Source organism: Scyliorhinus canicula, chromosome 4 (assembly GCF_902713615.1).
Source record: "Scyliorhinus canicula chromosome 4, sScyCan1.1, whole genome shotgun sequence".
Classification (NCBI taxonomy): domain Eukaryota; kingdom Metazoa; phylum Chordata; class Chondrichthyes; order Carcharhiniformes; family Scyliorhinidae; genus Scyliorhinus; species Scyliorhinus canicula.
This window is the reverse complement of record NC_052149.1, coordinates 83,397,862-83,410,649: the sequence shown is the minus strand read 5'-3', so window position 1 is coordinate 83,410,649 and position 12,788 is coordinate 83,397,862. Positions and strand designations below refer to the sequence as shown.

At 46.3% G+C, this 12,788-nt stretch overlaps 1 protein-coding gene across 2 annotated transcripts in view; it reads left to right on the top strand.

The window, feature by feature from the left end:
• Positions 1–12,788, top strand: part of hmcn1 (hemicentin 1) — a 677,622-nt gene that overhangs the window by 396,664 nt on the left and 268,170 nt on the right. For both annotated transcript variants that reach the window (XM_038794621.1, XM_038794624.1), the window contains exons 42-43: positions 6,725–6,821; positions 10,160–10,282. In XM_038794621.1, coding sequence (XP_038650549.1) covers positions 6,725–6,821; positions 10,160–10,282 — 220 coding nt within the window. The remainder of the gene's footprint in view (positions 1–6,724; positions 6,822–10,159; positions 10,283–12,788) is intronic.

Genomic DNA, 12,788 nt, shown 5'->3' with positions numbered 1-12,788 from the left:
GGTTGCGGGCGCTGGCAATGGCGCCGCTATCGTTCGATCCGGGGAAGTACTCGGGTAGTAAATTTGCTCGGAGAGGGGCAGTTGAGGGATTCCACCAGAGATTAAGTTTGTGCATCTTGCACTTTGGAGACCTGGGCCATGATTCTCCCCTACCCGGCGGGGCGGCGGGTCCCGGCATGATGGAGTGGCGTGAACCACTCCGGCGTCGGTCCGCCCCAAAGGTGCGGAAGTCGCTGCACCTTTAGGGGCCAAGCACTAACATTGAGGGGCTAGGCCCGCGCTGGAGTGGTTGGCACTCCGCCGGCTGGCGTGGTGAAGACCATGGCGAAGGCGAAAGGAAAAGAGTGCCCCCACGGCACAGGCCCGCCTGCCGATCGGCGGGCCCCGATCGCAGGCCAGGCCACCGTGAGGGCACCCCCCGGGTGCCAAATCGCCCCGCGTGCCCCCCCCCCCCCGGACCCCGGAGCCCACCCACGCCGCCCATTCCCGCCGGTAAGGTAGGTAGTTTGATCCACGCCGGCGGGAGAGGCTTGACAGCGGCGGGACTTCGGCCCATCGTGGGCCGGAGAATTGCCGTGGGGTGCCCGCCGATCGGTGCGACTCCCGCCCCGCCGAATCTCTGGTGGCGAAGACTTCGGGACACAGCGGGGGCTGGATTGACGCCAGACCCGCCGATTCACCGACCCGGCGGGGGGTCGGAGAATCCCGCCCCTGGTTGCTGCCATGGTGGTGGTGGTGGTGGTGGGGGAGCCTTTGTTTTGTTTGTGCAAAAATGTTGAATAAAATAATTTTTTAAAAAATGATGTAGCTGCATTTCCAAAGTAGCAGTGTTGTTGCTATTTATTGTAAACTGTTGTCTTGTTGCCTGAAAGTCAGCAAACTTGCCTGGAATGATCAGGAGGGAGATTTGTCCAAATTGGAAAAAAAGAAAATCCATATACAGAACATCTTTGCACGGAAGTCTGGCAATCATTTCAAATGTTGGCTCCTTGGGTCATAATTTACTGTGACAGATTATTAATGTATGCTGTTAATTAATCCTGCCCTTGCACATTTCATGTTTAGGTTTGTTTGAAGTGTGTGCTAATAACATTGCAGTGAAGGAAATTTGGCATTTGGGACCTGAATAAAAAGTGCAACTGTATTTCTCCTCAACCGATTAGATTGAATGGATTGAACTTGATTTTTTTTTACATCTCCAACAGCAACTAAAACCTAAAGAATGAGATTCTACATCTGTTCATTTTCACTGGGGGCAAAGTAGTTGGCTGTCTCTACTTGACAAATATCATGGCCGGGATTCTCAGACCCCCACCAGGTCGGAGAATCCCCGGGGGGGGGGGGGCGAATCCCGCCCCACCACCCCAACACCGGCTGCCGCATTCTCTGGCGCCGCTTTTTGGGCAGCGGCGGGATTCCTGCCTCGCCAGTCGGAGGCCGTTGATAGTGCCCCCCCCCCCCCCCGGCGATTCTCTGGGCTCCGATGGGCCGAGCGACTGTTCAGTTTTGGCCAGTCCCACCGGCGTGAATTACTCACCTCACGCATGGCGGGACCTGGCAAGTGAGTATGCGGGTGCGGTCCTCGGAGGGGCGTGGGGGATCCAACCCCGGGGGGGGGGCCCCCACGGTGGCCTGGCCTGCGATCGGTGCCTATTGATCTGCGGGCGGGTTTGTTCCATGGGGGGACTTCTTTCTGAAACAGGCAAGAGTTATCTTTCTGTGGCGGTTTTAATTATTCCCTATCCACAAATATCCCACCATTCAATGGAAGTCAATGGTGAACCAAACAGTGAGATGCTGTTTGCACAAAAGTAACAGTGGAGCAGTACAGTTCGGACAGCGACATTTCTGTATTTAACCGTTCAATTGTGCACACCGAAAATTGTTGCAGAATTTGTGCATGAGTAACAGCAAACACCGTTCGCCTGGCCATTGTTTTTACAACAAATTATGGGCCAATATTCAGAAGAGGTATTTCCTGGTAGCCATCTGCTTTAGTCTTGTTTTGTTCTAGTTAATTTGGGCAGCGCCCCAAATCATCTCAGTTAGGCGCAGAGAAGCAAGTTGAGATATCGCGAGAGCTCAGTTTGAAGGGCAGGATTTTAACGGAGTCAGGGTGCACAGTGGAGGTGTAAAAATGGCAGCAGGAAGCCGATTCTGGGATTCCCATCCTCATTCCCAGTGCCCTCAATTTTCACCAGTTTGAGTTAAGGGTGTGGGTTGTGAGCCCACACCTTGCACTCCAGACCTGGCCAGCTCCATTGTGTTGATAGGCATATCCTAGCCCTCTGCAGTTTAGCCAGCTTTTAATCACCAGCTCTGAGGTGTCGTGAACTAGAGTCTAGACAAAGAAACCTTTTAAAAGGTCACTTCAAAAGATCTTACCCATGCCAAGCTATGCCCTTCCACCCACTCCCATGGCTCTTCATATCCTTCATGCCATTTTGTGACACTTCCATGCCCATTCCCCCACTATACAGTCTGGCACGACCAATGACCCCTTAGTAACAATTGGGTGCGTAGAAAGGCTTTTTAGTCTTTCATTCATAACTTTCTACTTCAAAAAAACCTCATTGTAGCCCTATAAAAGTCTCAATCAAGCAGGCCACAGGCTTCTCCAACCTTTTCAGGTCCGGGCAGGGGGTGGCACATTTCAATTTTATATTCTCCCTCAAGTGGCTGATGATCAAATTTTGGTAATAAAAGGTTTCATACAACATTAAACATGAATTTTTAGAATATCAATGTCACAGAAATAAATTTCAAAAATTAGTAATTAATAAAAATATCCATTAAAATGTGTCGAGCAGCAGAATTCACCAATAAAACTTTTATTTTTGCCTTTTCCCATAAGAATCAGAGCTCGAGAGAGACAGACTCAGGCCCCAGGGTCACCAGCAAACAAACTCCTCTTGGTGGCGAGATTCTATCTTTCTGCAGCTTGTGAATGGGTTTTCCCATTACAACCACCCCACCGACGCCGAGGTCCCAGGTTCGATCCCAGCTCTGGGTCACTGTTCACGTGGAGTTTGCACATTCTCCCCGTGTTTGTGTGGGTTTCACCCCCACAACCCAAAGATGTGCAGGTTAGGTGGATTGGCCATGCTAAATTGCCCCTTAATTGGGAAAAATTAATTGGGTATTCTAGATTTATTAAAAAGAAATTATAGCCACCCTGCACTGCCACGGAAAATGCTGGCGGGGGTACACTGCTGTCGGGAACATTGAACTGCAATGACTGGAAAATTCCAGCCTCTCTCTCACACGCGCAAACTCTGTTTCTCACAAGCAGTTTTTCTCTCATGCGTACAGAATCTCTCTCTCACATGCACAGACTCTCTTGCACACTCACTTTCTCGAATGCGCAGACAATCTCGCACATGACTCTTGCATGCGCTGACACTCACTCGCACAGGCAGACGCTTTCGCACATGCAGGCTCTCACAAGCGCAGACTCTCGCATGCGCAGACTTTCGCACACGCAGACTCTTGCATGCGCAGACTCTCGCACGTGCAGACTCTCGCACATGCAGACGCTCTTGCACATGCAGACGCTCTCACATGCGCAGGCTCTCACACGCGCAGACTCTCACACGCGCAGACTCTCGCACGCGCAGACTCTCGCACGCGCAGGCTCTTGCACGCGCAGACTCTTTCGCACATGCAGTCTCTTTCGCACATGCAGCCTCGCACTCGCACGTGCAGCCTCGCTCTCGCATGTGCAGCCTCGCTTTTGCATGCACAGAATATCTCTCATGTGCAGCTTCGCACGCACAGACTCTCTCACACACACAGGCAAACTCTCTCTCCGATGCACCGTCTTACGCTCTCTCGTACACAGTCGCTTTCTCTCACACACTCACTCATAATCACTCTCTCAATGGCAGGCCCTCATTCTCATGCGCAGGCCTTCACCCACGTGCGCAGGCCCTCACTCTCATGCGCAGGCCCTCACTCTCATGCGCAGGCCTTCACCCACGTGCGCAGGCCCTTATTCTCATGCGCAGGCCTTCACCCAAGTGCGCAGGCCCTCACTCTCATGCGCAGGCCCTCACTCTCATGCACAGGCCTTCACCCACATGTGCAGGCCCTCACTGTCATGTGCAGGCCCTCACTCGCACGCGCAGGCCCTCAACTCGCACACGCAGACCCTCATGTGCATGTGCAGTCTCACACGCACTCTTACTCACACAAACACAGATAAGTAGTTGAAAACATGGGACAGAATCAATCTATGATAAGAGGTGCAGATCTTGGCTCATCTTTCATTGAATTGATCCATAGTTTGAACAGGAGGTCTTGGGCCGGATACATATATTTCAGGAGCCGAGTTGTGGGCCACAAGCTGAGGGATGGACCCTCATGAAAGCGCATGAAAGAACCAATAGCTGACACTGAACAGACCTGAAAAATGTTGATTTGAAGTAAACATTGTGCATTTGACAGAATGGATCAGAGAGCAAAAGCTATTAATCAAGCAATGTTTTCCCTGGGGTGCATTTGTTTCAATAGTTTAATGGATGTCTGGACTCATGGTCAAGAATCCATAATGAAGCTTGGCTTGGAGATTGAGGGGCCATGGGGGTGCATTCAGGGGTACAGCTTGGCATAGAAGGTATGAAGGTTCATGGGGGAACGAGTTGACATGAATGGGCATGTGAGGTGAGGGCTAGAGGATGGTTATTTGTTTTGATATCATTATTACAGCTGGAACAAAGTCTGGACCAGGGAGGGCCTTTTACACAGTCAGCCTCCACACTCAGCAGTCCCTGTGGCTGTCTCAAACACTTTACGGGGGAGGCAGTCCCAGTGCTAGTTAGCACCCACCACCACCCCGAAATGAAAATCCGTCTTTGCCGGCACTTTCTCATGAAGCAGGCGGGCCGTGCCGGGAAATTTACCGACTCCCACTACCCGCCTAGAGGATGAAAATACAGCTCTTGGTGTCCTCTGTATTTGTGTAGGAGAACACGATTGTTATTGGTCCAGATTTTCCCGTCAATGTATCAGTTGGGTTAATGGTGCTCACCTTTATTTGTGATTAAATGGTACAGCAACTTGAGGGACAGATGTGCAGTTAAATTCAAATGTTCAAAATGTGCAATGCCCGTTTTAGTCTGCTTTCAACGTCACAAACACTGCCCCTCTACAGTGCTTTACCATTGATGGGCATTGACTGACTTGAAGTTATTGCATTTATGCAGTTGATATTATTTAATCATGCCAAATAAAGTTAAGTCTTGGTATAAACAAAACACAGTGGATGCTGGAAATCTGAAATAAAAACGGAAAATGCTAGAAGGATCGTTTAGATCCGAAACGTTAACTCTGTCTCCACAGATGCTGCCAGACCTGTTGGAGTTCATCCAGCATTTTCTGTTGTTATTTAAGTCTTGGTAATTTCAGTCAAAGTAGCTCTTAATAGCATTGATCCCGTAGTCCAAATTTGACGCACGCTGAGAATCTTGCCACTGAGTGCTGCTTAGTGCTTCCAGGGAACCCACTTACACTCAAATATGTAGCATGTAGATGTTGCAGTGAATGGAGGAGCCCACACTGATGGTTCCACCAGGAACTTTCATTTGGGCTCATTGCCCAGCAATTACACTTTTTACACTGAACTGCTTGGGACTGTTCTCGTAAACACAGTGCCACCACGGAGCACAACCCTTCAAACCAAGAGTGTTAAAACTCTCCCACTCCTTCAGTTCCTCTTTCCCCAATCACCCAGGCTCCTTTGCTTCCATTCCCCAGCTCCCCGCAGTTGGCCTTGTCCTGCTTTCCCAGCACCCTGGCTTCTTGTACCCCAATTGCCCAGCTCTCCCAACACCATGGGACTCCTCCCCACATGCCCTCTGCTCTACCTACACCCTGCTTTCTCTCTGTCCACACCTTCTCCCCCACCACCACAGCCCCAACCAAAAAAAACTCTTCACCATGTGCTGTTTCTCATGTTGGTGACTGGGGAGCCGAGATGAAGGGGATCCATAGAATTCCGACAATGCAGAAGGAGGCCATTCAACCTATTACATCCATACCATCCCTCTGAAAGTCTGAATACTGGTAGTGAACATAAGCCATAAGGGACCATGTTTGAAGAGTCCATTATTTTGATTGTTAGCGCAGAGGAGCCTTTGTTGTTTTTGCTATTCCAGTTTTTGTACCTGTATCGATTCACTGTTCAATAAATCTGAACAATAATTTACAGCCTAAGTCACAGTCTGACAGCACCTTTATTCATCCTCTTACTGCAAAGTCAAGGAATTCACATGAGGAAAAGTGTTGCATTCAGTAAATGGATAATTCCTTGGCTCGTTTATCTAGATATTGGTCCAAAAATGCACTTGGGTCAAAGGGAGCACAGGCTCACTTCCAAGCATAATCTGTAATGCTGAACAAGAGGACAATATCAAATGTAAAAACTGAACACTAATTAAAGCCTTTTTTTAAAAAGTTGTGTGAATACTGAACAAGCACCATCAGACAAGAGCAGTCTCTTTTTGAGTTGGAACTCTCCAAATTATTCCTCCAAAATGTTTCTTCATTTCTGCACCATCATCATTAGCAGCAGAGCCAGTCATGATAGAAGAGGGATTAAGAAAGCTGTAATTCTTTACAACAAGATGTTGCAGAATTAATTCGCTTAAGTAAAAATGTCAATGTTCATAAAGTGTACATTGCACATACTCTAACAGCATTCTAACTTTCTTTTCCTAACTCATAGATTGAGGCTGCTCAAGTCCTGGACGCTGGTCGTTACACATGTGAAGCCACAAATGTGGCCGGTAAAACAGAGAAGAATTACAACTTAAACATTTGGGGTACGTTGGCATTGCTATTGCATAAGAATGGATTTTTAAAAAAATTCTTCTGAATAAGACTTTTGTATACGTTGCAAGTCAAGATTAATATACATTTCAAAACTAAATTGTATTTTTTGCATTTTGCCTAACTTCTACATAGAACATAGAACAGTACAGCACAGAACAGGCCCTTCGGCCCTCGATGTTGTGCCGAGCAATGATCACCCTACTCAAACCCACGTATCCACCCTATACCCGTAACCCAACAATCCCCCCATTAACCTTACACTACGGGCAATTTAGCATGGCCAATCCACCTAACCCGCACATCTTTGGACTGTGGGAGGAAACCGGAGTACCCGGAGGAAACCCACGCACACACGGGGAGGACGTGCAGACTCCACACAGACAGTGACCCAGCCGGGAATTGAACCTGGGACCCTGGAGCTGTGAAGCATTTATGCTAACCACCATGCTACCGTGCTGCTTGGAATATGGAATTATTGTTGTTTGGAATTAGGAGAGAGAGGCTTGGACCAGGGGAAAGGTTTAAACGGAGTTGCTGAAAGCTGTGGATAAAGCCTTAGGCTGACAAGGGAGATATGTCTGGGAGAAATAAAAAGTTTGGAGGACAGCCTATACTCAGTAACAGACTAACAGACAACTGGCTTTCTGTATAATAATTTTGCAATATAGGAAATTCCCTTCCACTGTCTGCAAGAGTAGCTATTTTTCCCCATTTGCAGGCTGGAAACATTGGCTTAAAAACATAATTGTGTGCTTTGGCTCCCATAGCCATTGCCAACAAACAGGGTGGCTTAAATTTAGAAAGATTGGAGTCCATTTGCGAAGCTGTTTGCAAGAAGACCCCCCCCCCCCCCCCCACCTCCGACCACAAAAATGTGCAGTTGTTGGAAGAGTTACTGTTTGTGAAAGTTGTTTGGAATTAGGAGAGAGAGGCTTGGACCAGGGGAAAGGTTTAAACGGAGTTGCTGAAAGCTGTGGATAAAGCCTTAGGCTGACAAGGGAGATATGTCTGGGAGAAATAAAAAGTTTGGAGGACAGCCTATACTCAGTAACAGACAACTGGCTTTCTGGCACAGTCTTACTCAACTGATTGTGACTTTAAATGGGCCTCCATTTATCGGTCTGTCATAAACGCTGTCTGTTTTTCAAACTTACCTCAATGTGGCTCCGTTGGTGCTCCTACTGGCTCCAGAGGAGTACTGTGGGCAGCTGCCAGCCCTTGCTCACACCACTCTCCCCTGTTCTCCCCATTCCTATTCCAGGAATTAACTGCGACCAGGCTCAGTGTTCGTGTCAGTTAATTTGAAAAGGTTCAAACCGGCAAGCTTCTTCAAGATGCTTGACGGGGGTCTACAGCTCGCTGGCTTTATTGAAATCTAGCCCAATTAAGTGCAGGCCTCAGGTCTTCGTTTTCAGGCATGTCTTCTGGGGAAGATTGCAGCAATCCCTGGCAAAATAAATTCCTCGGCTGTTGCACATATTTACAAGGTTCAATATCAGACTCTGATATCTATAAACCAATAATTCTACTCCCAATTGTACTGAACCTCACATTAATTAGATACTAAATTCAATGTTACGCTCCCTCTTGTTGGAAAAATCGCCTCTGCCTGGCATATAAGTGGCACAAATGTTTCTTGCCACTTAACCCACAGCTGAATATTTTTTTAAATAAAATTTTGTGTACCCAATTCATTTTTTCCAATTAAGGGGCAATTTAGCGTGGCCAATTCACCTACCCTGCACATCTTTGGGGTTGTGGGGGAAAAACCCACACAGACATGGGGAGAATGTGCAAACTCCACACGGACAGTGACCCAGAGCCGGGATCGAACCTGGGACCTCGGCGCCATATAAAAGCTGAACGTTGTCACCGCATGCAGGCATGGGCTGCTTCATTATCTGAGTATTTGCAAATGGAGCTGACCACTGTGCAATTATCAGCAAAGAGCTCCACTGCTAATGTTCTGATGGAAAGAAGATTACTGATGATTGGGCCTTGGGCATCTTAGGACTGTGATGATTAGCTGTCAGTTGTCACAGCCATATTCCTGTTCCAGATCTGACTCCTACCACTGGGGAACTTCTCCCCTGATCCCGTTGACTTCAATTTTACTAAAGCTCCTGGCTGCCTCGATGTCAAAGGAAGTAACTTTCAGTTCATCCATGTGGTGATTTACAGAGAAAATGTTTCTCATTTATTATTGTTAAGGATACCATCATCATCATTGGCCCATATATCTCAGACAAGGAAATAAAATCCAGGTTGATGGAATAATAATCTAATTTAATAATTCCAACTGAAATGGGTTAGAGAATTTTTAATCCAATTTCTAATGCCTAACACAAAATTGCTGACAGTTTTGAATTATTACTCAAAGAAACACAAGGATGATGAGTGTGGGAAATCAGAATTCAGTCTCTAGTGGGGTGTAGGTTTACTTCGCTGAGGTTAGATTTCAAGCACATTTTCAGTGCGACATAACAGGGAATTTTTACTCTTGCATCTGGCTGGACGATATCTCTCTGAGGGACACTTGATCCTAATATTGATGCCAAAAGCAGAGAACAAAAGCACATCTTGGTTGGGATTGATATAAAGAGATATACCTTGACAACCTCTTCAAATGCACATTTCCAATTTTTAATTTCCAAGGTGATATTTAAGGACCTGGGATATAGACGGCATCTTTGGAATGGTCTGACTAGTGACTGGATTAAAATGCCAGTCTTCACTTTGTTTGCAAGTAACCAGTGCAACTATTTTTAAGCTTAATGTGAACTTGCCAATAAGAAATTAAACATGGGAACAATGGTTGACCCTTTAATAATCAAACCTCGTTGCTCTAATTTTTAGAAATCTGTATCCAAAGCAATTGTTCTTCAATTTTGAAACACTGAAGGTTATGAAAAATTGGCCATATGCCTCCTGAAAATTAGAATTCATATCAGTTTAAACTAATACAATTAGTTTAATTGTTGCCAACTAATCTGGACTGGGGCCAGTTGAAGCTACTTGGGCTGAACGTCATTGAAATTAGAATATTTATTACACTATTCAACCTAAACTGAAGCAGCATCAATTCAAAACTCTTTGTTTCAAAATTTGTCGCTAAATTCTCCAGAGAGTTCCATTTAAAAAATCATTTTATGAATATGCTTCATGTGAATGTGCTTCATTCATTAAAAAAAACCTCAATTGTTCACAGTTAATTAACTTTTTGACGTACTTTTTGTGCCTTCTCAGAAAATATAGCTTAAAATTACAACCCAAAATGTTTGTTTATGTGCGTCTTGTTACGTGAACAAACTTGTATTTTATTGTTTAGTTCCACCCAGTATTCGAGGGTCAGGTGAATTATCCAAGCTGACAGTCATAGAAGGAAGCCTAATCAGCTTGATTTGTGAATCCACTGGTATCCCACCACCAAGTCTGGTCTGGAAGAAAAATGGTGAGTGATTAACATCTACTGTAAAATAGAATTAACATAGAACACAGAACAGTACAGCACAGAACAGGCCCTTTGGCCCTCGATGTTATGCCGAGCATTGTCCGAAACCAAAATCTAGCTATCCCACTCCCTGTCATTCTGGTGTGCTCCATGTGCCTATCCAATAACCGCTTGAAAGTTCCTAAAGTGTCCGACTCCACTATCACAGCAGACAGTCAATTCCACACCCTAACCACTCTCTGAGTAAAGAACCTACCTCGGACGTCCCTCCGATATCTCCCACCCTGAACCTTATAGTTATGCCCCCTTGTAACAGCTACATCCACCTGAGGAAATAGTCTCTGAACGTCCACTCTATCTATCCCCCTCATCATCTTATAAACCTCTATTAAGTCGCTTCTCATCCTCCTCTGCTCCAAAGAGAAAAGCCCTAGCTCCCTCAACCTTTCCTCATAAGACCTATCCTGCAAACCAGACAGCATCCTGGTAAATCCCCTTTGCACCCTTTCCAATGCTTCCACATCCTTCCTATAATGAGGTGACCAGAACTGCACACAATACTCCAAATGTGGTCTCACCAGGATCCTGTACAGTTGCAGCATAACCCCACGGGTCTTAAACTCAAGCCCCTTGTTAATAAACGCTAACACACTACAGGCCTTCTTCACGGCTCTATCCACTTGAGTGGCAACCTTCAGAGATCTGTGGACGTGAACCCCAAGATCTCTCTGTTCCTCCACATTCCTCAGAACCCTGCCGTTGACCCTGTAATCCGCATTCAAATTTTTTCTACCAAAATGAATCGCCTCGCACTTATCAGGGTTAAACTCCATCTGCCATTTATCGGCCCAGCTCTGCATCCTATCAATGTCTCTTTGCAGTCTACAACACCCCTCCACCTCATCCACTACTCCAATCTTGGTGTCATCAGCAAATTTACTGACCCACCCTTCAGCCCCCTCCTCTAAGTCATTGATAAAAATCACAAATAGCAGAGGACCCAGCACTAATCCCTGTGGTACACCGCTGGTAACTGGTCTCCAGTCTGAAAGTTTTCCATCCACCACCACCCTGTTTTCTACGTGATAGCCAGTTACTTATCCAATTGGCCAAATTTCCCTCTATCCCACACCTCCTTACTTTCTTCATAAGTCGACCATGGGGAACCTTATCAAACGCCTTACTAAAATCCATGTATACGACATCAACTGCTCTACCTTCATCTGCACACTTAATTACCTCCTCAAAGAATTCAATCAAATTTGTGAGGCAAGACTTACCCGTCACAAATCCGTGTTGACTATCCTGGATTAAGCTGCATCTTTCCAAATGGTCATAAATCCTATCCTTCAGGACCTTTTCCCTTAACTTACCGACCACCGATGTAAGTCTAACCGGCCTATAATTACCAGGGTCATTCCTATTCCCTTTCTTAAACAGAGGAACAACATTCGCCACTCTCCAGTCCTCTGGCATTATCCCCGTGGACAGTGAGGACCCAAAGATCAAAGCCAAAGGCTCTGCAATCTCATCCCTTGCCTCCCAAAGAATCCTTGGATATATCCCATCTGGCCCAGGGGACTTGTCAATCCTAAGGTTTTTCAAAATTGCTAATACATCCTTCCTCAGAACATCTACCTCCTCCAGCCTACCCACCTGTATCGCACTCTCATCCTCAAAAACATGGCCCCTCTCCTTGGTGAACACTGAAGAAAAGTATTCATTTAACGCCTCTCCTATTTCTTCTGACTCCATGCACAAGTTCCCACTACTGTCCTTGACCAGCCCTACCTCACACTGGTCATTCTTTTATTTCTCACATAAGAGTAAAAAGCCTTGGGGCTTTCCTTGATCCGACCCACCAAGGACTTCTCATGCCCCCTCCTAGCTCACCTAAGCCCTTTTTTAAAGCTCATTCCTTGCTACCTTGTAACCCTCAAGCGACCTAACTGAGCCTTGTTTTCTCATCCTTACATATGTTTCCTTTTTCCTCTTGACAAGACATTCAATCTCTTTTGTGAACCATGGTTCCCTCACACGGCCATTTCCTCCCTGCCTGACAGGGACATATCTATCAAGGACACGCAGTATTTGTTCCTTGAACAAGCTCCACTTTTCATTTGTGGCTTTCTTTGACAGTTTCTGTTCCCAACTTATGCTCCCTAATTCTTGCCTAATCACATCATAATTACCCCTCCCGCAATTATAAACCTTGCCCTGCCGTATGGCCCTATCCCCCTCCATTGCAATAGTGAAAGACACCAAATTGTGGTCACTATCTCCAAAGTGCTCTCCCACAAACATATTGTGTCAGGACATCCTCCTGCAAACACTGTACAAAAACTGCCCCGTCCGAACTGTTCGACCTATAGAGGTTCCAATCAATATTTGGAAAGTTAAAGTCACCCATGACAACCCTGAGCCTCCACACCTATCCATAATCTGTTTTGCGATTTCTTCCTCCACATCTCTATTACTATTTGGGGGCCTATAGAAAACTCCTAAC